Source organism: Bos mutus, chromosome 20 (genome assembly GCF_027580195.1).
Source record: "Bos mutus isolate GX-2022 chromosome 20, NWIPB_WYAK_1.1, whole genome shotgun sequence".
NCBI lineage: Eukaryota > Metazoa > Chordata > Mammalia > Artiodactyla > Bovidae > Bos > Bos mutus.
Genome location: NC_091636.1, coordinates 70,815,059 through 70,839,239, shown reverse-complemented (window position 1 = coordinate 70,839,239; position 24,181 = coordinate 70,815,059). Strand labels below are relative to the sequence as shown.

General features: G+C 59.9%; 1 protein-coding gene across 1 annotated transcript in view; it reads right to left on the bottom strand.

The window, feature by feature from the left end:
- Positions 1-23,762, bottom strand: part of LPCAT1 (lysophosphatidylcholine acyltransferase 1) — a 41,242-nt gene extending 17,480 nt beyond the window's left edge. Inside the window, exons 1-3 of the mRNA XM_070357761.1 lie at positions 23,497-23,762; positions 4,451-4,593; positions 634-848 (exon numbers count right to left, since the gene is read on the bottom strand). Coding sequence (XP_070213862.1) covers positions 634-848; positions 4,451-4,593; positions 23,497-23,631 — 493 coding nt within the window. The 5' untranslated portion in view covers positions 23,632-23,762. The remainder of the gene's footprint in view (positions 1-633; positions 849-4,450; positions 4,594-23,496) is intronic.
- Positions 23,763-24,181: the final 419 nt, after the last annotated feature.

Genomic DNA, 24,181 nt, shown 5'->3' with positions numbered 1-24,181 from the left:
CCAGCAGGATTGAGGGGGTGGGGCTCACTGACTCCCTGCAGGAATGGGGGGGCTGATCACTGTGACAGGGATGAGGGGACTGGGGGGGGTCACTCCCCCAGCAGGATGGGGGTCACTCTGTCCAGCGGGATGGGGGTCACTCCCCCAGCAGGATGGGGGTCACTCTCCCAGCAGGCTGGGGCCCACTCCCCCAGCAGGATGGAGGGTCACTCTCTCCAGCAGGATGGGGGTCACTCTCCCAGCAGGATGGAAGGGGTGGGGCTCACTGACTCCCTGCAGGATGGGGGGGGCTGATCACTGCCACAAGGATGAGGGGACTGGGGGGGGTCACTCCCCCAGCAGGATGGGGGTCACTCTCCCAGCGGGATGGAGGGTCACTCTCCAGCAGGATGGGGGTCACTCCCCCAGCGGGATGGGGGTCACTCTCCCAGCGGGATGGAGGGTCACTCTCCAGCAGGATGGGGGTCGCTCTCCCAGCGGGATGGAGCGTCACTCTCCAGCAGGATGGCGGTCACTCTCCCAGAGGGATGGGGGTCACTCCCCCATCAGGATGGGGCCCACTCCCCCAGCAGGACGGGGCCCACTCCCCTAGAAGGATTGGGGGTCACTCCAGCAGGATGGGGGGTCACTCACTTCCCCATATAGGGATGTCTCTGCTCTCTGCCTTCATCACGACGGAGGACATCGTCATGGTGACGGGGATGGCGTCGAAGTAGGAGGAGTGTGGAGCCAGGGTGAGGATGGCAGCCTCGGTGGGCGGTGCCCGCCGCCCCTTCACGGCCACGTGGTGGAAGCCGCCGGCAAGCCACATGGTGCGCATGATGGCCCTGAGCAGCACGTCCACGACCCTGCAACAGACGTGCGGCCGTCGGGACAGCGCCTTGCGGCCCATGCCCGTCGGGGCGACACCGACCCCAGATGGTGCCAGCACCCCTGTTCACAGGCAAGGGCACCCGTGACACTGGAGACGCAGAGCTTTTCCAGGGAGCGGGGCTGGGAGACAGATCTACAAGGGCAGGGGCCCGCCCTCCCCCCACCGTCCTCCCTTCGTCACACTGTAGACACCTTAGACTCAGGCGTGTGGGCAGAGGAGGAAGGTCCGAGACCCCAGGGCAGGCATCAGAAGAGACGTGGGAGAACCCACCCACGTCAGTACATCACGGAGCCAGGTGCTCTGAGATCATCCCGAGAACAAGAGAAAGAAAGCATGTGTGAAAATCAGTTGTCTCCTGCAGAAATACCAGTGCCCCAGAAAGGCTGGAAAATGGAGAGGGAATCGCCCAGAACATGCCGGAAAAAGCCCGGACGGAACCACGAGACACGAAGAAAACAGCTTCTCAGACTGAAGGAAGGCACAGGTCCCGGCACCATGTCAAGGCGCTGACCACAATGTATTTTGTTAAGAAAAAAAAAAAATACTCATGCAATCTCCTTTCAAAAGTTTTCAAATTTCCAACAACAAAGACTTCAAAACTTTCCAGAGAGGAACAAGTGGGCTTCTAGCATCTAGCTGCAGGTAGTCAGCGGCGCGTCACGAAAGCACTGAATCAATTCTGCACCTAACCCAACTACCCACCAATGCACAGAGCAGAATAAAGACACTTCCAGACACGAAAGGGGAGTGAGTTCCTTCCGCATATCTTCTTTCTGAGATGAGAATCCGACATTCCAGAAAATCTTGGATGAAAAACAAAAGGAAAAAGCAAACAGGAAGTGCAGACCACGCCTGAGACAGCAGCAGAGGAGGGATGCACCCCGGGTGGGATCAGGGCCCCAGGTCCTGGGGACAGCGACCCCCAGGCCGCGGCGTGGGACCTCAGGGACAAAGAATTTTGAGGCTATGCTCAGGGCTCATCATTCTATTCATAAAAGGCAACATAAAATTGGAAATTCCATAAAACGGAAAAAGACAATACAGGAAGTAAAGGTCGGACTTCACACAGCAGGCGGACCTGCAGGTGACTTCAAGAAGCCACGTGTGAGGGAAGCCCATGGTGACCCTGACTGCCAGCATCGCCCAGCCGGGGCCCCAGACCCGCCGGCCACCCGGCGCCCCTCAGGGTTGGGTTCTGACCCCGACAGGCCGACTCCTTCCCTGGGCGATGGAAGCCACGGCAGAGCCACACAAGGTGGGTGTGTGTGCCGCTGGGGTACACGCCAGTACACAAACGCGTGCATGCACACGCACACACACTCTCATCTGTACACACTCGTGTACACTCGTGTACACGCATGCATACACTCAGAACGACACTCATTCTCTGTGGACATGAACGCCCAGACCTCCCGTGAAACTACCCCATGTCTCTGCAGGTGGGACACGTCGTGTGCCTGTCTCTCCCTCTCTCTCTCACTCACTCACACACACACACACCACACGCGATGCTTCTGTGAAGTGGGCCGCTGGAACTAAACTTTGCTGTGGTCCACTTATCACCCGACGAGATCAAGTGCATCACTGCAGACAAGAAAAGCCACAGGAGTCAGAACAGGGAAATCCAAGGAGCCCCAGGTCACCTGTGTGAAAAGACAGACTCGGAGGCTGTGCGAGCTTTCCTCCTTCACGGGTGAGAACAGGAAGGAAAGGAGCCCAGCCCGAGCAGAGGGCGGGAACAGGGAATAAAGACACTTTTATCAAATCACTCCTCCTGGGTAAAAACTACAAAATCTCTGCTTTCTGTGGGTTCTTAATCTAGAGAAACTGAAATTCTGATTCCTTTTTGGCCTGGATTTATTTTCCTTCATTATATATTTGGTACCAAATTCACCTGGGTTCCATCCCTGGGTTGAGAAGATCCCCTGGAGAAGGGAAAGGCTACCCACTCCAGTATCCTGGCCTGGAGAGTTTCATGGACTGCATACTCCATGGGGTTGCAAAGAGCTGGACACAACTGAGCGACTTTCACTCCCTACTCCCTCATATTTTAGTTAAAAAAATCTTTCGAGGTAAAGTACGATTTCCAAAGAGAGTAGAAAGCCCAGCTCCCTCGACCCTCTGGTTCGCTCTTGTCCCCTCTCGCTCACTCACTCACGGACCCGCTCATTCATTCTGGACAGACTCCGTGACACCAGGCAGGCTCCGTGACCCAGCTGTGCTGGGACACATCCGTGGAGCTGGCCACACCTGCCCCGGTTCTGAGGGAGGAACAATGACCATGGTTCACTAGAGACTGGGGACGGTCTGAGGATGAGAAACACCGTGAGGGGGTGAGGGGCCCCCGGGCGCAGTGCTCACCCACGGCTAAGAAAACCCTGGCCTAGTAGCCGGCTCTCTCTGCCTGCATGTGGTAACTGCCACTCTGACCATGGCACGCGGGCAGCAGAGAACCACGGGCCAGGAGGGACGCTAGTTTTGCAGCCTCTGAGGGCGCCATCGGACAGCAGGAGAGAGGGGGCGCCTTGAGCTGGTCTGTAGACCTTGGAGGCGGGGCGGCAGGCAGCTGAGGCCATGTGGGCCCTTGGCCTTGGCCACAGGAACCCTCAATGCCCAGCAGCGGCCCAGGCTGGTGCACGAATGAATGGGCAGCACTGCATCCCAATAAAACCTCCTTCACAGAACAGGTGGCAGCATGTTTGGGCTGTGGGCTCATCTAAACTAGTAACATTTTTATTATTAGTTAATGATAAAACCGAACTAAACTAATAACATTTCTATTTTGAATAAACCATCCCAGGGTCCTCAGGATGGATAAGAGATGTAGACAAAGCAGATTATGAGTGCCCTGGTTTTAGGACAGGAACAGTGTCTTTTAAGACACTGAAAATGCCCAGGAAAGTCCTTCCACTGGCTCAACACTTCCCTTCACTAACAGCAAAGAATTAAAGAATAGCTTTTGCATGTGTGCACTCAGGCTGACTCTTTGTGACCCCGTGGACTGTAGCCCGCCAGGCTCCTCTGTCCATGGGATTCTCCAGGCAAGAATACTGGAGTGGGTTGCCATTTCCTCCTCCAGGGGATCTTCCCGACCCAGGTATCAAACCTGTGGCTTGGGCACTGCAGGCGGGGAACCACCAGGGAAGCTCAGCAAAGAGAGTTAAGGAACAGCATTAGGTACTTAACACAAGAAAAGGCTGTGACTTCATCTGGTTTTGCCGGATCCCTCTGGGAGCTTTAGTTAAGCTGCATTTACACATCCATCTATGCGAAGCCATGGTTTATCACTGTCCATGGTGTAAAAGCAGAGAGCAGACCCGGGGCAGCAGGCCGACACACGGCTTCGAGGGCTGGGGGCAGGGAAACACTCGGGAGCCTGTGCTCAGGACCCAGCACAGCAGTCAAGTGGCTCGCGGAGCCCTGGAAGGAGCCTCCGAGTAGGACAGCAGCAGGGGCGGCAGGGGTGCAGAGGGGGAAGGTGGCTTGTGTCTGAGACAGGGAAGAGAACTGAGCCACGGAGAAACGGCCCTGGGACACCCCCCCACTACCCCGGAGCCTCCGCAGACACAGACTCACCTCCGCCACAAAGCTGGCGGCTGCTCCGGTTCCCGCCCGGCGGGTCCCAGCGAAGACACGAGCGCCAGGGGCCAGGCGAGCAGCATCATGAGGACGACGACCAGTAGTCGGACAGGGAAGAGCGTCAGCGTCATGACCGCCACCTGCGGACAGGGCACAGTCACTCGGGGGGCTGTCCCCCAGGCTCCTCACGCCAGGCCCACCCTTCCCCAGCTGCCCGACCCCTTCCTGGTGCCTCCTGCAGCCGCCGAGGGAACGACCTGGAGATGGGGGCTCTCTCCTGGTGGACGGCGCCCTGCCCAGTCCCAGCACCCTAGTGGGCAGCCTGCCCACTCCCAGCAGACGGCCCCGCCCACTCCCAGCACAGCCCCGCCCACTCCCAGCAGACGGCCCCGCCCACTCCCAGCACACAGCCCCGCCCACCCCAGCAGACAGCCCGCCCACTCCCAGCAGACGGCCCGCCCACTCCCAGCACACAGCCCCGCCCACCCCAGCACACAGCCCCGCCCCACTCCCAGCACACAGCCCCGCCCACCCCAGCACACAGCCCCGCCCCCTCCCAGCACACAGCCCACCGGAGCCCCCTGCTCCCAGCGCCCCGACATGGGCACACTTTTCCTGCCACGGGAGGCACAGAGCCGCCAGGACTGGGCTTGGACTGCAAGGAGAGGGGGACCCGAGGACTTCCCAGCCCCAGAAAGTCAGGGATGGGGTGTCCAAAGCCACAGGTCTGGTCCAGAGAACACAGGGTGCCGGGGACCAGCCCCGGCTGATCCAGGGTATTCGAAGGGGAGACGGCGACGGCGACCTATTCAAATGGTAATTAGAGATATAAAGAGTAATAGAATGAGGATAGCTCAGTAGGAAAATTCAGTGGAGAAAAGAGGCTGAGTAGCTTGGTTTATGCAGAAAATCAATATAACCCGTGACACCAGGTTAGCTCTGACCACGGAGGCCGCAGGCGCCCTCTCGAATAGCGGAAGGTGCCCCACCTTAGACACCTTCTCGAGTGGGTCTTAGAAGCCCAGGCAAATAAGTGGTCGCAGAGGATATCCACGCTCCAGATGGAGACTTCAGCCGGAAGTTAAGGAGAAGAATGACATGGGGAGACCAAGCATTGGTGAGCAAGGCCCATAGCTTTATTTTTAACAGGGGCTTTTATACCCTAAGTTACACATAGAGGATAATAGGGGATGCAAAGTCAGCAGTCTTTGATTCTTATCAAAAACCAGGGTTTCTTTCCTGCAAATTTATCGTATACAAATGGTTTAGGTGATTTACATCATCTTCTGGCCAGAAGGCCTATTAACATTTTATGACTCTTGACAAGGACTTATTAACAAAGACTTATTTTCTCTAAGAGTAATTATTTTAAGGTTTGGCGCCATCTTCCAAAGATAAAATTGCATTCCTATAGGGCGGATGTGTAATGGGTTTACAACAAAGAAAAGAATTTATTACCTTAAGGGTCTAAAGTTACTAACACCAAGGCCACTACTTATTTTTTCTACATACCAACTATTAATTAATACATATTCAAGGATACAATTCAGGGGATGTGAAAACTTGGCAACAAGCATTGGCTCATCAATGAAATCCTTTACTAGTTTATTCTGACAGTTTCTAACTCTCTGAGAGGCTCTAAGCTATTTGAATATCTTAAGCTTCCCATGCCTCTTGAGGCTGGGAGACTGTAAACAATCGTATGCACAGCTGTAGGAGTCCGGGTAAACTTGTCAGGTGAGTTAGAGAGCCATCTGAGGGGTTTGGATTTAAACACTCCTAATTGCCCAGGAACTTTATTAATTGGAGCTGTAAGTTAACTCTTTGACAGAGAGAGCGAGATGGTGGTAGGGGACAGCCCCCAGTAGAGTCAGAGGTGAGAGCACAAAGCAATAAAGTAGGCAGACTCTGGTTTTTTGGGGGAAAATGCTCGAGAATATCCGGGCGGACTCCTGAGGCTCGATCCCGCCTTTGCGTATGCCGAGCCTCCTTCCTCATGACCTTTGTCACGAGCGGAATGCCTCACCGGCTCCCGGCAACAGGGAAGGCTGGCTCGGGCTTGTGGGGAGAGGAGGCCCTGCAGGAGAGGGGGACAGCCACAAGTCTGTGGGGGCTGGTGAGGGTGGACCCACGGGGTCAGCGGAGGCCGAGTGGATGGGCAGCTGTGCGGGAGGTCCAGTACAAAAGACGCTCTGGTTCCACGTGGTGGGGGGAGGGGGATGCTCAGGACCAGTGAGTTTTGTGATGAACTTGAAATTCTGATTAGAAAATGGGGAGGGGGCGGAGTGATGAAAAGACTCAAGACTCACAGAGCCTCATGACCAATAGGTGCAGTTTTTGATGATTTGCAAGAATACACACATGAGCTACATAGGTTTGGTGCACAGGAGACAGAAGAGACAGGAAGAGAGCCAGGTCTGAGCAGCTCACTGCTGGCCCCCACCCCCGCCCCCGCTGGTCTCTGCCACTTGCAGAGCCGCAGCCTGACGGATCCCTGATCCCTGAGGTCTCCATCAAGGCCAGCAGAGGAATACAACGCGAGCCAAGTGAGTCATTTTACATTTTCTTGCAGCCACATTTAAAAACACAAAGGTGATGAAACCAATTCAGCGAGCAGTTAATTTAAGCCAACACCCCTGAAATTCCATCATCTGAGCACTCAGGACAAAGTGCATGAGCCGCTTTACTCTCTCCCCCATCATGTCCAGGGATCCAGACACAGCGCATCTCAATCACACACGCCATGCAGCCACAGTGGCCTATGCTGCCCGAGGCCAGTGTGGGCCGTCTCCACACACTGCTGTTTTGGGAGCCAATCCTGACTCCTCGTTGGAATTGTTTTATTACTTTAACCTTTGCTTCCTGTTGCTTTTCTTCACTAAAAGGATTCTGTCCATATATAAGGGCCTGACTCACAGAACCCTGCCCACCTGTGGAAGGTTACAGGAAAGAAGGAATTAACATGGCCCTCCCCAAGGCTGGCCCTGCCAGGAGATGTCTGCAAGATTACTGGCCTTTTCACTTTACCTCCTTACCTCCCCGCTGTTTCATAACAACAGAAGCAGGCATGATAACTTGCACTCGGTAACCACACGACTTTGAACTGTCTCTCCTCCCCTGCCCTCAGGGGCCAGGGTCCCCAGGACGACCCTCCAGTTTTAGCGCAGGGTGGGACAGGGGCCGCGACTCCGGCTCCGTCGTGACGCGCTTCCTGTGAAGTGGGGGTGTGTGTCCCACTCCAGGACCATGCTGGTGAGAAGGTGCCCCCCCATCCCAGATTTCTAAGGGTCCTGTTCTGGGGTCAACATGAAGGGGTCACATTGCCACACCTCATCCCTGTGTCCTGCGGGGAGAGGATGTGCTCGTCTGTCACCCAGTCCTCATGACTCACGCTTTTCTATCACAGCCTCGGCTCCAGCAGTGGGAAGCACCTCTCTGAAGGCCTCGCTGAGTCTGTCTGTAGACATGCCTTTGGAAGGCCAGCCTGGCCACCACCTCCACCTTGCCGTCCTCAGGGGAGTCCTGCAGCAAGGACACCACACCAGAAACCAGCCCACCTTGTTGGGGGAATTCCTACGGTGCTTTCTGATGGCTGTTCCCATGCTTTCAAATTGTTTACCTGGGTTTCCCACCTTCTGGAGCTATGCCTGCGTTTTCGCCTGGGAGGAAGTTTCTGGGGGTCCTTAGTAGGCGCTCTTCCCATTGGACTTCCTGTCATTCATCTTCAGGGTCATCGCGTGAAGCCGCTGGCCTGGAGTTACACGAACCCTGCCCTGACGCCCGGGCTGCGGTTCGCGTGATTTGTGTTTCTCAGATGTTTCAGGCTGAGAGGACACACGGGCCCCTCCTCTACCAACCTGCTCACAGAGCCACCCGTGCAGTTTGTCGCTCGTCCCTGCTGTGACCGTTCAGCCGCACGAACTCTGGATCTCACAGGCGCCTCTCTCTTCCACTCACGTTTACTCTGCTGTTCTAACTTCTTGAGGGAAGAGCCTGGAGCGTTATTTTCAGAAGTACCTTATCTCCCCCAATTCACACGGAGAACGGCGCTTTCTATAAGTACTTAAATTCGACTCCACTAGTTCCGGGGACGGGGGAGCCTGGTGGGCTGCCATCTATGGGGTCGCACAGAGTTGGACACAACTAAAGCGACTTAGCAGCAGCAACAGCAGCAGTTTAAAACATAGCCTTTCCTTCCTGTTAAAATTTAGGTTAAATGGTATATCTTTTTGAACTCTTACTATTATCTTGTAACTTTGTTGCAAAGAAATAGAGGGCAGACACCCCGCCTCCTCGGCCACTGGCCCCACCTCTCAGGCTGCCTGTCTAGAAGACCGTCCAGGGCCCACCAGGGACTGTGCTTCAAGCCTGCTCCGCCTACGGCCTGTGGCTGCCAGCCCCTCCAGGGAGAGTCCCCTGTGTGTCCCTACAAATGGACCCTCAAGTGCCGGGAGCCGGCGTGAGGAGCTCCGCCTGTGGCAAAGGTCATGAGGAAGGAGGCTCGACATACGCAAAGGCGGGATCGAGTCTCAGGAGTCCCCCTGGAAATTCTCGAGCATCTACCCCCATAACCAGAGCCTGCCTACTTTACTACTTTGTGCTCTCACCTACACCTCTGACTTTACCGGGGGCTGTCCCCCACCACCTCTTTCGGAGAAGCAGTTAACTTAGAGCTCCAGTTAATAATAATTCCTGGGTATGATAGGAGTGTTTCAACCTACAAACTCCTCTGAAGGTTCTCTAGCCTGCCTGACAGGCTTGTCTGGCCACATGTGATTGCTCACATCCTCCCAACTGTGAGAGGCACGAGATGCTTTAAACCTTCTAAAAACAGGTTCTTTAGAGAAGTTAGAAAACTATTAGTATAGTATAGTAGGCTGATTAGAAATTGTATTGGTGAAGGGTTTTTCATTTGTTGAGCCAATGTTTACATCTCCATATCCCTTGCCCCTTATACACATTAATGAATATAACTAACATATAAGAGACATAAATATTAACCCTTGATATTAATCACATTAGACCTTAGGCTAAGCAAATTCTTTCCTTAATTAAAACCCACTACACCCTCACCCTATAAGAATGTAACTTTATCTGGTACCTTCGGAAGGTGGCGTCTGTTTTAAGAACAAAACAGAGAAATAAGTGTTGACTGACCACTGTCACAAGGAGAGGGTCATAAATTGTCAGCAGGCCCCCTGGCCAGAAGATGATGTAACACCCCTAAGACCTCTGTATACATCTGTATGAAGCACCTGATTTTAATAAAGTCAGGACTGCTGACCCCGCGTGACTTTTGTATAACATCTCAGTATAAAAACAGACCCTGGAAAATAAAGAGTTGGGATCAGTTCCTCGAAAGACTGGTCTCCCCATGTCGTTTTTCTCTCACCTTCTGGCTGAATTCCCATCTGGAGCATGGACGCTCGTCAAGCCTACTGATTTTGCCTGGGCTTCTAAGATCTGACCGGGGAGGCCTTAGTGTCTCCTCTCCTTCGGGAGAACGGGAGGATGCCTGCGGCTAGGTGACGTAAATTCCTTATTTTGGAATTTTATTAGCTTTCCACGTAAACCAAGTTATTCAGCCTCTTTTCTCCACTGAATTTTCCTACTGAACTATCCTTATTCTATTACTCTTTATATCTCTAATTAATATTTAATTAAAGCTATCGTATCCTGATCGCCGAAGCCGTCTCCCCTTCGAATTTCCCTGGATCCACCGGGGCTGGACCCCGGCACTCAAGCTGCTGCCTGTGTCAGAGCACAAGCACACAGCGGGGTGCACAGGAGCTTGGGGGCCGCCACGCTCAGAGCGCTCACGGGCGCACAGTGACACGCCCAGGGCAGCTGCTCCTCCAGGTGACAGAGGACGACGCAGCTCGGGAAGAGCAGCAGTGGCAGCGCCCCGCCCAGGCCACGGAGGCAGCACCTCAGTCCATCTGCGCCAACAGGGAGTGGTGAGCAGGTCTGGAGGGGGAGCCCCAAAGCTGGGACAAACACCACCGCTGAAGCTGCAGGTTAACGAGTGGACAGCATCCTGAACACAACAGGGCTCACCGGTCACTCCCATGGACGTGACACGTGACCGTGTCTGCCCCCCGGGGAACGCACCCTGTGCCCACTCTGTGTGCCCCGGAGACACGGGCCTGGTGTCTGAGCTCTGCAGCCAGCAGGGGGAGGACACGTGTGAGTGATCACGCAGCCCTGACCCACAGACAAGGACAGGCAGGTGCAGAGAGAACGAGGCCTGAGCTGTAGACCTGCCCGGGGTCCGCAGAGGGTCGGGCAGGCAGGAAGCACGCTGGGCTGTGAAGGCTGCCCGGAGGAGGCGGGCACCTCTGGAGCTCACGGGGTGCAGAAGGGCCTGGCTTCCTGAGAAGCTGGGACCTGCCTCCCTCCTGAGACACAGCCCACAGTCTCGCCCCCGCCGCCATCATCAGGAGCCCACTATCCTCAAAAGTGCCAGGTTGACTGTGTGGTCACCCTTCTCGGAGGCCACATGAGGGCGACACTCAGGGTTCTGGGCTGAGCTACTCAGTGCAACTATCAGAGGTCGCTCACGAGAAACCATCCAAATGTCACATACACACTGCTGTATTTAAAACGGATAACCAACAGAGACCTCCTGTACAGCACATGGAACTCTGCTCAGTGTTATGTACCAGCTTGGATGGGAGCGGGGTTTGGGGGAGAATGGATACATGCACACGGATGGCTGAGTCCATTCACTGTTCACCCGAGCAACACTTAAGCGGCTACACCCTGATACAAAATGGTTTTGGTGTAAACAGAACAAAATGGGCTCAACAAGAACAGACTTGGGCGTGCGTGTTCCCAGCACGTCCATTTTGTCAGTCAGTCGTTTAACCCAGAGCGGTAGGCGCACCACCCGCTCTCAGCCAGCACACTTCACCACGAGTCCCTGGCACAGCGGGTCCCAGTAGTGATCTGTCCAAGCCCGGCGCCCCGCTTCTCAGCGAAAGGACCCAGGGCTCCACGCAGATGGAGCCACAGGAACAGTCCACGTGTTGGGGGAAGCACACAGGCACACGCCCACGCCCACACACATGCACCCCAGCCTCACCAACTGCCTCTGGACGACTCTAGAAGACTCATTTCTGATTGTGGCACCAGCCAAGGGGCGCGTCTGCAGACGTGCCCGAGAGGGGCTGGCATGGGCGTCCAGAGCCCTCCCTCCAGACCAGCCCATAGCCTGAGAGAAACGGAAGCCCTCCAGTTCTAGGTCAGGCCACCAGCTTCCAGAAGACACAGAAGACAGGACACACCAGCAAACACAGACACCCCAAACTCAGTGCGAGATAAAAATCAAACCCTCTGGTCAGAGTGTGCGTGCGGGTGGAGGCGGGTAAAGACGCAGCCAAGACCCAGAACCGGGCACCTGATGGCTGAGCCCAGCGCCCGCCCCCAGTGCCAAGGAGCAGACTGTGCCTTCAAGGGCAACACAGCCTGCATGGTGACCGCTAGATGTTCTTGTCCTTGAGATGCAGATACACGTGGGATCTTTATGGGCTCAATGATGACATCTGGGCACTGCTTCCGGATCACTGCTGGAAGGGGACGTGGGGGCGGGGTCAGTGGGTCCAGAAAGGCCATCGGGGGGGGCTGTGGGGGTGGGGGGTGTTAGGGGCTGAGCTGTGACCCCCAGCACCTTACAATGTGACAGTCTTTGGAGCTCGGTCTTTAAAGAAGAGATTAAGGCAAACAAGGTCACGGGGCCAGCCCTAATCTCATGTGACTGGCAAGCAGGTGCGCACGGAGGGGACGCGGATGGAGGGGGCGCGCACGGAGGGGGCGCGCACGGAGGGGCAGCCGCATGAGGACCCGGGAAGACAGCTGAGCGCTGCGCCCAGGCGACAGGCCGGGAGGAGCCAAGCCTGCAACACTGGCTCTCCGCTTCAGCCTCGAGAGTACGGAGGGATGAACTCCTGCTGTTGAAGCCACCCCCCTGCGGCGCTTCGATCCGGTAGCCCAAGCAAAAACACTGGCTGTGTTTAAAACATCTCGTAGTAAGAACCATGAAAATGGCAACGCTGGTTCTGGACGGAAAACGCTCTCCAGCTCACAGCGAGCGTGTGGAGCCCACGGGTCTGGAGCGCTCCACGTGCAGCACCCGCGGTCTGATGCCAGGCTCAGACCTGCCCGACAAGCACTCCCCACCCCACCCAGGCCACCGGGGTCACTGGCATCACCCAGGTGCAACCGGCCCAAGTGCCTTGTATTTCACAACCAGCATGGAGGCACCCGCGTGCTACTGAAGAGCCAAGACCTCTGCAGAGGCCCGCGCCCTGTCCTGGGGGAGGACGGGCCCCAGGGCGCCCTGCGGCCTGTGTCCTCCAGCGCCTGCCCCCCACCCTGGGGACCCCAGTCAGCTGCGCGGGACCCTGACAGGACATGCGTGGGCCGGATGCACGGGGGGGCCGGCGCCGCCCCAGACGGTGGTCAGCGTGACCGTGGGCACAGCAGACTCTCCCGAAGGCCTCTTCCCACCCAGCGCCATGGCCGCGCAGGGAAATCCCGCCATCCCAAGGGAAACGCACCTCCAAGAGGCTGGAGGGAAATGCACTCACTCCTCCCACGATGAGAGGAAAACATCAGCGAGACCACACACGGGCCCGATGGCCGCGGACACTGGTACTCGGCTCACGTCCCCGGCCCTCTGCACTCAGCGGTTCTGAGCGGCATGTGACAGAAACAGAAGCAGACGTGCCGGGCACTCGATCTGCCCATGGTCACCACAAACCATCCTCGGGCGGTGGGTCAGGTCCGTGAGCCAACAGGCGGGTGTGGACCACAGACATGCCGGCCCTGGACTCACGCGGCCTCGCTGTGGACGCCGAGCGCTGAGCCGGGGCCACAGCCACCGCCAGGGTCCACGTGTTCCTGGGGCTCCAGGAGCAACAGGTCAGGGCCGGCCCCGGGCTCGAGGACCCTGGGGCCTTTGTGCAGCAGGTGAGATCTCGGGATGGGCACCTGGCCAGGTGCACCGAACGTCACCCGCATGATGGATGCCAGGGACCAGCCTGGGGAGGAGCCACCAGCTACATGGGCCTCAGAGGACACCCCCTGATGTGACACTTGGGGGAACGGGTAAGAGACAAACAGGACCGACCTCTGCAAGCCAGCTGGATGGCTTCACAGCCTGGACTGGTGTTCAAAAGGACAGCAGACCTCAGTGGACAAGCAGAGAGGGCACCAACCTCTCCTGGCTGGGGGGCCCTGGGTGGGCAGGTGGAGCCTGGATGAATGGGGGTGGCCGGGCGGGCCCTGGGCGGGCAAGTGGAGGTGGATGAATGGGGGTGGCCGGGGGGCCCTGGGCGGGCAGGTGGATGAATGGGGGTGGCCGGGGGGCCCTGGGTGGGCAGGTGGAGCCTGGATGAATGGGGGTGGCTGGGGGGCGGCCCTGTGGAGGTGGATGGTGGGGGTGGATGAATGGGGATGAATGGCCGGGGGCCCTGGGCGGGCAGGTGGAGCCTGGATGAATGGGGGTGGCTGGGGAGCCCTGGGCGGGCAGGTGGAGGTGGATGAATGGGGGTGGCCGGGGGGCCCTGGGCGGGCAGGTGGAGCCTGGATGAATGGGGGTGGCTGGGGGGGACCCTGGGCGGGCAGGTGGAGGGGGATGAATGGGGGTGCTACCTGCACAGGCAGCACAGGGCCCGGGACACACTGAGCCCGCCGCCAGGGTGCTTGGCTCCAAGGCGCGGGGGACAGAAGCCGTCCTGACCCATGGTCTCCCCAGTCCAGGAGGAAGCCAGGACCCCAGGGCACGGGCGCCAGGAGACCCCAGTCAGTCCCCCGCTCCCACACGGTGAGGGCACCACGTGCGCGACGCAGGCAAGCAGGCTTGGCCCCCACCCAGGCTGCAGGCCACAGGGGGAGCGGGGCTCAGAGGCAGGTTTTCCAGGCAGGCGGAGTGTGGACCACCCTCATGGTTAAGCACCCACAGTGCGTGGCCTCCGACGGGCAGGGAAACTGAGGCCAGCTAGGGAGGCTAGTCAGAGACAAGCCAGGGTCTGAGGAGCGGCAGGGGGAAGGAGGGGCCTCCCTGGGGAGCAGGGGCCACCGGCAGAGCCCAGGACAGGACCCACCCCCTCCAGCAAGCACTCGCACGTCCAGGACAGTGTGGGCCAGATGGGCACCACACCCCTACACTGCCGTCCCAGCTGCCCTGGGCTCCAGCGGCATCAATGGGGTCACTGAAAACCCGCCCCAAACCAGCATCCTAGGCGCCCCCCAACTCCCCGCCAGCTCCTCACACACACACCTGGGCATCATATTTAATACCCTTTTTTCCTACTCCTCCCAGCTCTGCCCCCAAATTCAGAATCGGCATGCCCCCACCCCAAGGTGCAGCCCAGGCCCCCTCCCCACCCTGCACGCAGAGCTGCAGTCACCCTCAGGCCCCAGGTCCCCTCCCCCATCTTGGTACCTCCTCAGGGGATGTCTTCCCCAAAGCGCCACAGGGGCTCCCAACCCCCACACCCATCAGCTCCAGGGAAGGGCCGTGCCAGACCCCCAGAGTGTGAGGGGCCAGACCCCTGGCCCCTGCCCTTCTCCAAACACCAGAGGAGTCGCCTTCCACCTGCCACACGGATGGGCTGTGGTCTGGGCAGAGGTCATCCAGACCTGACCAGGGGTCAGGGGTCAGCACTGAAGGCAAGGGAGCTGTGGATTCCAGGGCTGACCATGCACTTCCCCGGGAGCTGGTCGTGGGCACCTCCAGGCTGTCCCGCGAGGAGCAGATTAGATACGAGACTCACGAATTCTGCAGAAAGATCTCTGAGGCACGCAGGACAAACACACGAGCCTTATCTGGAAATCCACCTCTTTTTTTTGCTGTCACTTATAATAAAAAGGGCTTCTCTGGTGGCTCAGACGGTAAACAATCTGCCTGCATGCAGGAGAGCCGGGTTCAATCCCTGGGTCGAGAAGATTCCCTGGAGAAGAGAATGGCTACTCACTCCAGTCTTCTTGCCTGGAGAATTCCATGGACAGTGGAGCCTGGGGGGCTACAGTCCATGGGGTTGGAAAGAGTCAGACACAACTAAGAGACTAACACTTTCACCTTATATTAAAAAACAAGTCAAAAACGATGAAGCCAGCTGTCCTTGAGACTCCTGATTCAGAGTGGGCAGAAGACACTGGAAGTGCCAAGGCAACACTGATGTCCTGGCAGCGGGGGGCTGCACCCCAGCCGTGCGGGGCAGGAGGTGGGCAAAGCCTCGGGGAAACACTCTTCTGCAGCAGTGAGAAAAGAGCGACACGTCTACCTCACCTGTTTTCTCCTGAGAGGGGGCACGGTAACAGTGATGGTCCCATGGGTCCCACCAGCTGGCACTGCCCAGCCCCAGGCCCCTGAATTCACAGCAGCAAAGGAGGAGCACCAGCTGGGGGCCCAGCAGTAAGGTGCAAACCCAGCCAACCGACCTGGAGACGCCTCCCCTCCTCTTGCCCCATCTGCAAAAACACCTTTATGAAAGGTAAAATGCCTTTCGGTCCAAACCGTATACCGTCTTCAAATAGCAAACAAGCAGTCCTTCTCACAAGTAGCTCGAGTAGTTCAGACGCGAAAGCAGACTGAAACAGGGAGAGCCGGCCGTCGGAACCCCGGCTGCGGGCTGCACCTCATCATACACGCCTGACCGCGAGGTAAGGCTCCTCTCTGCTGTCGGACAACACGCCGCGTGTGGCCAGAGGCCCAGGGTCAGTAGTGAGCGAGGGCCGCTGGGAGGGCCGGTGGGCTCCAGAGATCCCGGTCCCGCCCCCTGCCAAGGGGGCACCTTATGCTTGCTGGGATCTGGGCTTCCTCTGGGGTCTGACATTGAGGGAAATCCTGTGCCCAAATTCACACCGGGTTCACTGTCTTTTTCTTACTAATGTGTGAGTGTCTTCTGACCTTGGATTTTCCTCCCTGTTGTGTGTCTACGGGGATAACCTGTGCCTCCACTTGGGAAAACTCTCCTTTCAGAGCCCATGCTGACTGCGTACAGAAGCTGTTTCTTCTGAGTGCTCCCACTCAAATCTAAAATTAAATATAGCTTTTCTAAAAGAGCTATTTTTTTCTTTCAAACCATGAGGCAGGCTCAACTTCCCCACCATCCCAGTCTCTATTCAAGAGCTTTCAACTCAAATCTTAGCGCAGATCGCTGAGGCTGCAGGCTTCCACAGAACGGGTGTCTTTCAGTAATTCACCAAGTTTACAAACCTGTCCCACAGGAGAGAAAACCACAGAGCGACTTTCCCGGACGACCACACGCACCACTCCTGGCACATGGCAGCTGATGGTGGGGTCGTGGAGGGGCAGCCCTGGTCATCACACCTGGGGGAACAGACCCCTAAGTCTGAGACTCTGCACGGCCACCGGTCTGGGGCAGGGGGCGGGAGGGTCACACCTTCACATTTGCCGATCCTGCCCTTCTGGCCCACGGCCCCCACAACGATGGTTTCAGAGGGCCAGCGCGTACAGGTCCCGAGTTCCTGGACCCCGTAGGCAGCCGGGGGCAGCAGGGCCCACGGTCCACAGGGGAAGGAGTCAGGAAAGCAACAACAGGGCCTGTGGTCAGCGTGGTGGGACCACTGGGGCCTTCCGGGGGACTGCAGCAGAGACGGCAGCGCTGGACGCACGGAGGGGCCGGCAGACCCTCGGGACACAGGAGCCTGCGTGGGGGCGAACCCTCAGGCACCGCGAGCCAGCAGCCTGCCACGTGGACTCCACATCTCCAGGGCAGCTGGGAAAGGCCTCTAGAATTATAGTGGGTAGGATTTAAGCGAAGACGGAAGGAAGCATGTGAGGAGCAAGGGGAGAGCTCACCACGTGGGGCTGGGCCTGGAGGAGCGGGTGGGCCAGTGGGTGGGCAGGGCGGCCACCAGGCTGGCCTCCAGGCTCTGCCTGCAACCTCTCAGGCCTTCTTGCTCTCCCAACTTACTCAAGTATTGTACAAAATCTCAGCTCCTTTGGGTTCTCAGGACCCATGTCCCGGGGTCCTGGTGACTGTGACCTCAGCCCCTGTCCCCTTTGGGCGTGACATTCACAGTGAAGCCAACCCCAGGCTGGAGCCCTCCTGCGGCTGCCTGGTCCCCTGAGCCCAGCATTGCCCGTGCCCAGGAAGATGGCTTCCTGAGCCCGACGGTCCCCCAGAGATGGGGCTCAGAGATGCGGCAGCCACTGAGCTGCTTCCACAGGCAGCTGGCCGGTGGGGCTGGGACGTCCTGGAATACGAAGTCCATGGTCCTGAGCACCTCACCTGCAGAAATGGACGCAGGAGGCCACACTTCTTACAGACAGGTCAGAAGCTCGGGCTCTGGGTGTCCCGCCGCCTCAGGGATCGTCTCCCTGGGGGGACAGGAGCAGGGGACTGGGGGCAGCTGAGGCACCTCGGGGTCTGAGTGCCAGAGGCCATAGTTACCAACCTGCAAGGCCCTGGCAGTGTCCCGGGAGCCCTGCCCTCGGGGCTCTAAGGACACGCGTTCCACACGTTCACGGTCTGAAGCGGGTGCCCTGGCAGGTGGCCAGCAACAGCAGGAGCCATGGGAATGGGGGGTGGGGAGGGTGGTGCGGAGAGAGCCCAGCAGCAGGGCCGCCTGCAGAGGAGGGGCCTGACAAGCTCGGACCAGCCCCCACCCCCATCTCAGAGCCGCCCAGAGCCAGGCCATGCTAGGGGGGTGCGGGACATGCCTGCTCCACAGGGCCCTTTACTGCAGGGTTTGAGTAAAAGAATCTCGAAGTTCAAGACCTGCAGCATTTCCTGCGGGTTTCACCTGTTTAGCAAATACCTGCCCAGAGCAGGAGGGCAGGGGTGGGGGCCCGGGCTCCCAGCTGGGCACCTCCTACACCAACCCACCCTCAGGTACCGGGAGTCCCCTTCACCGAACCTCTCAGCTCAACCCCACCCCCACAGGCTGGAGAGGCCCTGAACCAAATTTCTGGGTTCAGGCCCACATCCTGTCCCCGCCCCCCAAATGCAAGGAGTTTCCCCCCAACCACATCCTGGCTCTGATCGCAGTGGCGGGACACCCCCTCCGGGTGAAGGTGACCCCCAGGCGGGGACTTCCCCAGTAGCAGACAGAACCCCCCCACCTAACGTCCCCACTCTGCCCTCTTGGCTGCAGGCAGTGCCGCGCCCACTGGGCACACTGCGGTCCTGGTCACGGGCGTGGGAGGAGAGAGGTGTTCGGGCAGTCTGTCCCCCGGCCAGGGGGTCAATCCTCTGTGGACAGTGGGGAAACTTGAGGGGGGGTTCCCGTGTCCCACCAAGCTGCTCCACGCTGGGTGATCGCAGGCCCCCCGACCAGCAGCGTGAAGGGAGCTGGTGGGAGGGGGGACAGGCGTCCAGCTGGAGGGCCCGGTGGGCCCGGGGCGGGGTCAGGTGGAGAGTCACAGGTAGAGCAGTGACAGGGACTCCCCGCTGGGGAGAAATGCCCGCTGCTACGGAGAGGGCTCGCACCACCTGCTATGGAGAGGGCTCGCGCCACCTGCTACGGAGAGGGCTCACGCCACCTGCTCTGGACAGGGGACTGCCGTCCTCCGGGGCTGGCCAGGGCGGCAAACGGACCCCCAGAGCAGAGGCCCCCACCTAAGGCTGGCCCAGCCTGTCAGCACCCTGTGGTCCTGGCACCAAGGCTGCTCTGCCAGTGTGGGCTCCGAGGGTGGCTGGGGTTGGGGTCCGCTGAGTGGCCCATCCTCCCACTCCAGACCTCGGGACCCCAAGTACAGCCCCCCATGGCGAAGCCCAGCTGTGTGTCCCCACCCCCGGGGACGGGAAGGTCCGGAAAAAAGTGTTTAAACAACTCTGGAGTGGCAACTAACTTTTTAGAGAAAAGAAATCATGTGTACACCCGTGGCGGGTTCATGTTGATGTGTGGCAAGACCACTACAGTATTGTAAAGTAATTAGCCTCCAATTAAAATAAATAAACATATTAAAAAAAAGAAAAAAAAGAGCCTCTATCTCTGAGACGAAACGGAGACTGTTAAGGCCCCAGACCACCGGACGTGCCCCCCTCCCGCCCCCCGCCCAGGACCCCTGCAGAGCACCACAAAGGACACGGTGCCCAAGGAGGGAGACCCAGAGGCGGGAGGCCGAGATCGCAGTGAGGGGGGCGCTCGGCCACGGTTACAGACACACAGACACACACACACACACAGAGACACAGATACACACACACAGATACACACAGATACACACACAGACACACACACGTACACACAGACAGATACAGATACACAGACACACACACATAGATACACACACACAGACACACAGACACAGATACACAGACACACACACACAAAGACACACAGACACACACACACAGACACAGACACAGGCACAGGCACACATACACTGGCTCACAGGCTGGAGGGTGGTTCAAACTCAGAGTCGTGTGTGAATGAGCAAAACACTGCGAACGTGCATGAACGTTTGGGCGGCGAGGCGGGCTTCTGGGAGCACAGCCACACCATGTCTCAACAAGGGGTTTCCAGACACACACTGCCTTTGGGCTCCTTTCAGAGTAACTCACACCGAGTCAGGGATTTATGGGACACAGAAAGCCCCGCCCTGAGGCCGCAGCGAACCCGCGAGGACTCCGCTCGGGCCTGGCCGCTGGGGAAAGGGGCCGTTGTCCCGTCCGTGTGCTGACGGCCCCGGGGCGGGGGGCCCTGTCCTGTCCATGTGGTGACAGCCCCGGGGTGGGGGGCCCTTGTTCCATCCGTGTGCTGAGGGCCCCGAGGCGGGGGGCCCCATCCTGTCTGTGTGGTGACAGTTCTGGGGCGGGGGGCCCTTGTTCCGTCCGTGTGGTGATGGGCCCCGAGGCGGGGGGCCCCATCCTGTCTGTGTGGTGACAGTCCCAGGGCGGGGGGCAGGGTCCAGCTGGGTGACGGGCTCGTGGGGGCCCTGCCGAGACCCCCGGGCACCGCCTCGGACGGGCCTGCCTGCGGGGACGGGCGGGCAGGGTCCGCTCTTGGGGACAAAATCCTGCTTTATCAATGAGGAGTGAGGCGGACTGTGCTTAGCTCCACGCTCAGAGATGAGAGCAGGGTAAGAGAAAACCGTGTCCACTTGCGCGTTACCAGGACAGAAGAGCGTGGTTAGGGAAAAGCCCCGGGACTTCCCTGCTGGTCCAGAGGCCAAGACTCCACGCTCCCCACGCAGGGGCCCAGGTCCAGCCCTGGGTGGGAACACATGCTCCCCACGCAGGGGCCCAGGTCCAGCCCTGGGTGGGAACACACGCTCCCCACGCAGGGGCCCAGGTTCAGCCCTGGGTGGGAACATGATCCCACGGGCTGCAACCAAGACCCAGCACGGCCAAATAAATCTTTATAAACAGAAAGAGCGGAGGAGGCCCGCCACCCTGAACCCCCTTCTCAGTCCCCATCATTAACCGCAGCTCAGTTTCACTTGCGGACCCTTCCAGAAGATGACACTAGGGTCACAGGAGGCTCCCGGCGGGTCGGAGGAGAAAGCGGGTAGGTCAGACATCCACCCGGAGCCAGCCCACGTGGCCTGGAGTCCAGGGACAGCACGGGGCCTGGGCCTTGGCCCCTCGCCTGGATGCGGGGACACGGCCTGGCTGTTCACCTGCCTGGGTCCCAGGGCTGTGCTCCTGGCCGTCAGAAGGTGACAGGGTCCTCGGGCCGAGCCTGGTCCTGCCCTGGGACACTCGCGCTCTCGGAGGGCCCCCAGCATCCGCTCCCAGCTGTGGTATTGCCAGCCCCCGAGAACACGGGCTTCGGGCCAGGCCACCTCCCCATTCACCCATCCTCCCTGCCCCACCAGGCAGGGCTTGTGGGTCCCAGGAGGGGCTGGATGAAGGGCTGCCCAGGGTGGGTGCAAGGAGCACCCAGACGTGGGGGAGAGGGTGGGGCCTGGTCTGTGTGCCTGCGGGGCAGGGCACTGGGGCAACCACAGATGTGAATCAGACTTCTCCTCGTGAGAGGCCGGCAGCATCCCTGCCCCGCTCCCGGAGAGCCCCCCTAACTAAGGCTGCATCCAGACAAGCCCCCAGGTACCTGCTGTTGCTCTGTCACCAGACCAAGACCACCCGCTTCTGGGTGATCAGGCTGCACGCAGGCCCCCTGGACAGGCCTGTCCCTGGACCTACCCTCCTGGTGACCTCTGGGGCCCAGTTCCAGGGTGTTCGGGAAACCAGGCTGCTGTCCAGGAAGTAAACTCTCCGTGACATCGGTGCAGGGGCTCAGAAATGGGGAAGCACCAGAGCTGCGGGGTGTGCTCGGCCCGGGGCTTCCAGTGGGAAGTCCCCAAACCCAGGGGGGACAGGAGACCACTGCCCAACTGCGAAGCAGCACCATCTCCACGCGCAGGCCCGATGGCCCAGGAGTCGCAGCTCCTGGATCTCAACTTGCTGGTTTCTGTCCCAAGAGATGCTTAAGCTCCTCACTAAATCTGCCGTTAAATGACAGATGGGCCCAGGGGTCATTAATCCCCAGATAGGCGCCAGCCCCTCCCCCCCAGCAAAGGCCAACAGGTAAACACAGGCACCAGACTGGTCAATCCCAACTCAGAATGAAGGGAGGCGAGTTTCCGAGTGGCCCTGGATCGTCTCGGACATCGAGGGGTCCGTTTATGTGCTGATTTCGAGAGGAAGGGTGCCCTTGCATGGACAGGCCAGTCGGCTCTGCAAACTAAGCACATGAAGGGGAGAAGCTGTGCAAGACGCTGCTGGTGAAAAGCAAAACGTTCCTGCGGACTGGCACGGGGACAGTCCGCGACCGCACACCCTGCGTCAGGCCTGGCGCCACAGGCCTCTGGACAGAAACATGGACTCGGCCCCAACCCTGCCTGGCGACCAGGGACGCACAAAGGATCCCTGCCCTGCCCGGTGGTGAGAACACGGCCCGCCTGCTCTTCCCTGACCTCAGCCACATGCCGGTGAGAAGGGCCAGGGCGGGCCTCCAGTGCCCAGGCCCGCTGAGTTGGCACTTAGAGAAAAAGGCAGGCGTCCGGGGAAATGACAACCGTAGACTGACTTCAAGAACTTTTCGATTTAACATTACTTCAGATGAATTACTCTACACGTTAAAAACCCCGATCTCCCTACAAAACGCTCTGTCACAGACGGAGGTGTGCTCCCCGCGGGATAGACCACCCAGGAGAACCAGGAACTCTCTGCTCCTCCTACAGGTAGTTCTGGAGTCACAGACAGGCCGGCCTGTGGGCAGTCCTACAGAGACTCACAAGCTCACAAGCAGAGTCGGCGCGGTCCACTCAGGGGTCCCACCAGGGCAGAGAAGCAGCCCGCCAGGTCAGGGACAGCGGAAGGCAGGACAGATGGAGAGGGGCGCCCCAGAGCGCCTCCCAGTCAGGGCTAGAGCATCCCACAGACAGAGCATGCCCGACAGCAGGCGCCTGGACTGTTCACCAGGCGGGACCTGCTTGTGTGTAACCGATTCAGGCCCTAGATAAGCACCAAGATCCCCCAGGACAAGTTGAAACGGGGCAGGCCGGAAACCCCCCAAAACCCCTATGCCGTTACCCCAGGACCCCTGAGCCCGCCCCCACCGCTGCTGCACTGACTCTGGGGAGCAGCGAGGTCCCACACACGAAGCGCATCAAGTGACAAACTCACATCCAGAGGGAGCCGCTGCGGTTCGGCGTGGGGCCTGCACACGGCGGGAGTGGGCGCCCGGACCGCGGACCGCGCGGCGCCCATCCACCAGGGAGTGGCTCCGAGGCCGGGATGCAGGGGCTAGGGAAAAGGGATACGGGGGTGGGCGGGAGGGGGGGTTCCAGGGGTCGGGGAAAGGGGGACGAGCCGGGTGCGAGGACCTGGGGAAAGGGGATGCGGAGCCAGGTTCTGGGCGCTGGCGGCGGGAACCGGGGATGGGGCGCGGACGGCGGGGGATGAGCGCTGCGGGTCGCAGGGAAGGGTGGCGGTCGCGGGCCCCAGGGAGCGCTCAGCTGGGCCGCGCCCAAGGTCCCCCTCCCGGCCCCCTCCGGCCGCGCATCCCCGAGCCTCGGCGCGGCCCCGGGCCCGGGGCGGCCTGGGCTCCCGGCGGACACCCACCTGGGCCTTCTGCAGGGCGCCCAAACGCAGCTCGTGCACGAAAGGGTTCCGCCCCGGGGGCGCCTGCCGCCGCGCGTCGCCGACCCCAGCGCTGGAGGAGGGGGCGGCGCGAGGATCGCGTCCCCGGAGCCTCATGGCCGCGCCGCCCGCCGCGAGGGGCGCGGGGCGCCGGGCCGGGTGCGGAGCGGGGCGCGGGGCGCGGGGCGCTGGGCGAGGATGCGCGGCGGCTGGAGCGGGCCGGGCGCGCGGCCGCGCAGGCGCGGGAGGGGCGGCTGCATGACGTGGGCGGGCGGGGCGGGGGGGCTCACGGCGGGCGGGCCGGGGAGGGGCGTGTGCTGGCCCCGCCCCGCGGGCGCCGAGAGGCCGCCCCGGCGCCCAGCCCGCCCCGCGCCGCGCGCTGCGCCCGGCGCCCCCCTCCGGGTCTGATCAGCGAACCGCTGGGGGCGGGTCCCGAGCGGCGCCGAGGCCCTGGCCGAGAGCCCGTCGCGGCGGCGGGACCACAGGGACGCTCCCCCTGGGTCCCCGCCACGTTGTCCCCTTCCGCTGCTCAGGGCGCCCACCAGGGGCGCGGCCGGGAGAGGAGGCGCCGTGCAGCCACGTGGGGGCAGCCGGGGCGTCTGGCACTCGCTCCCGGGGCTGGGGGCGCCGAGCCTCCGGGCTGTCCGCTCAGACCCCGAGGAACACC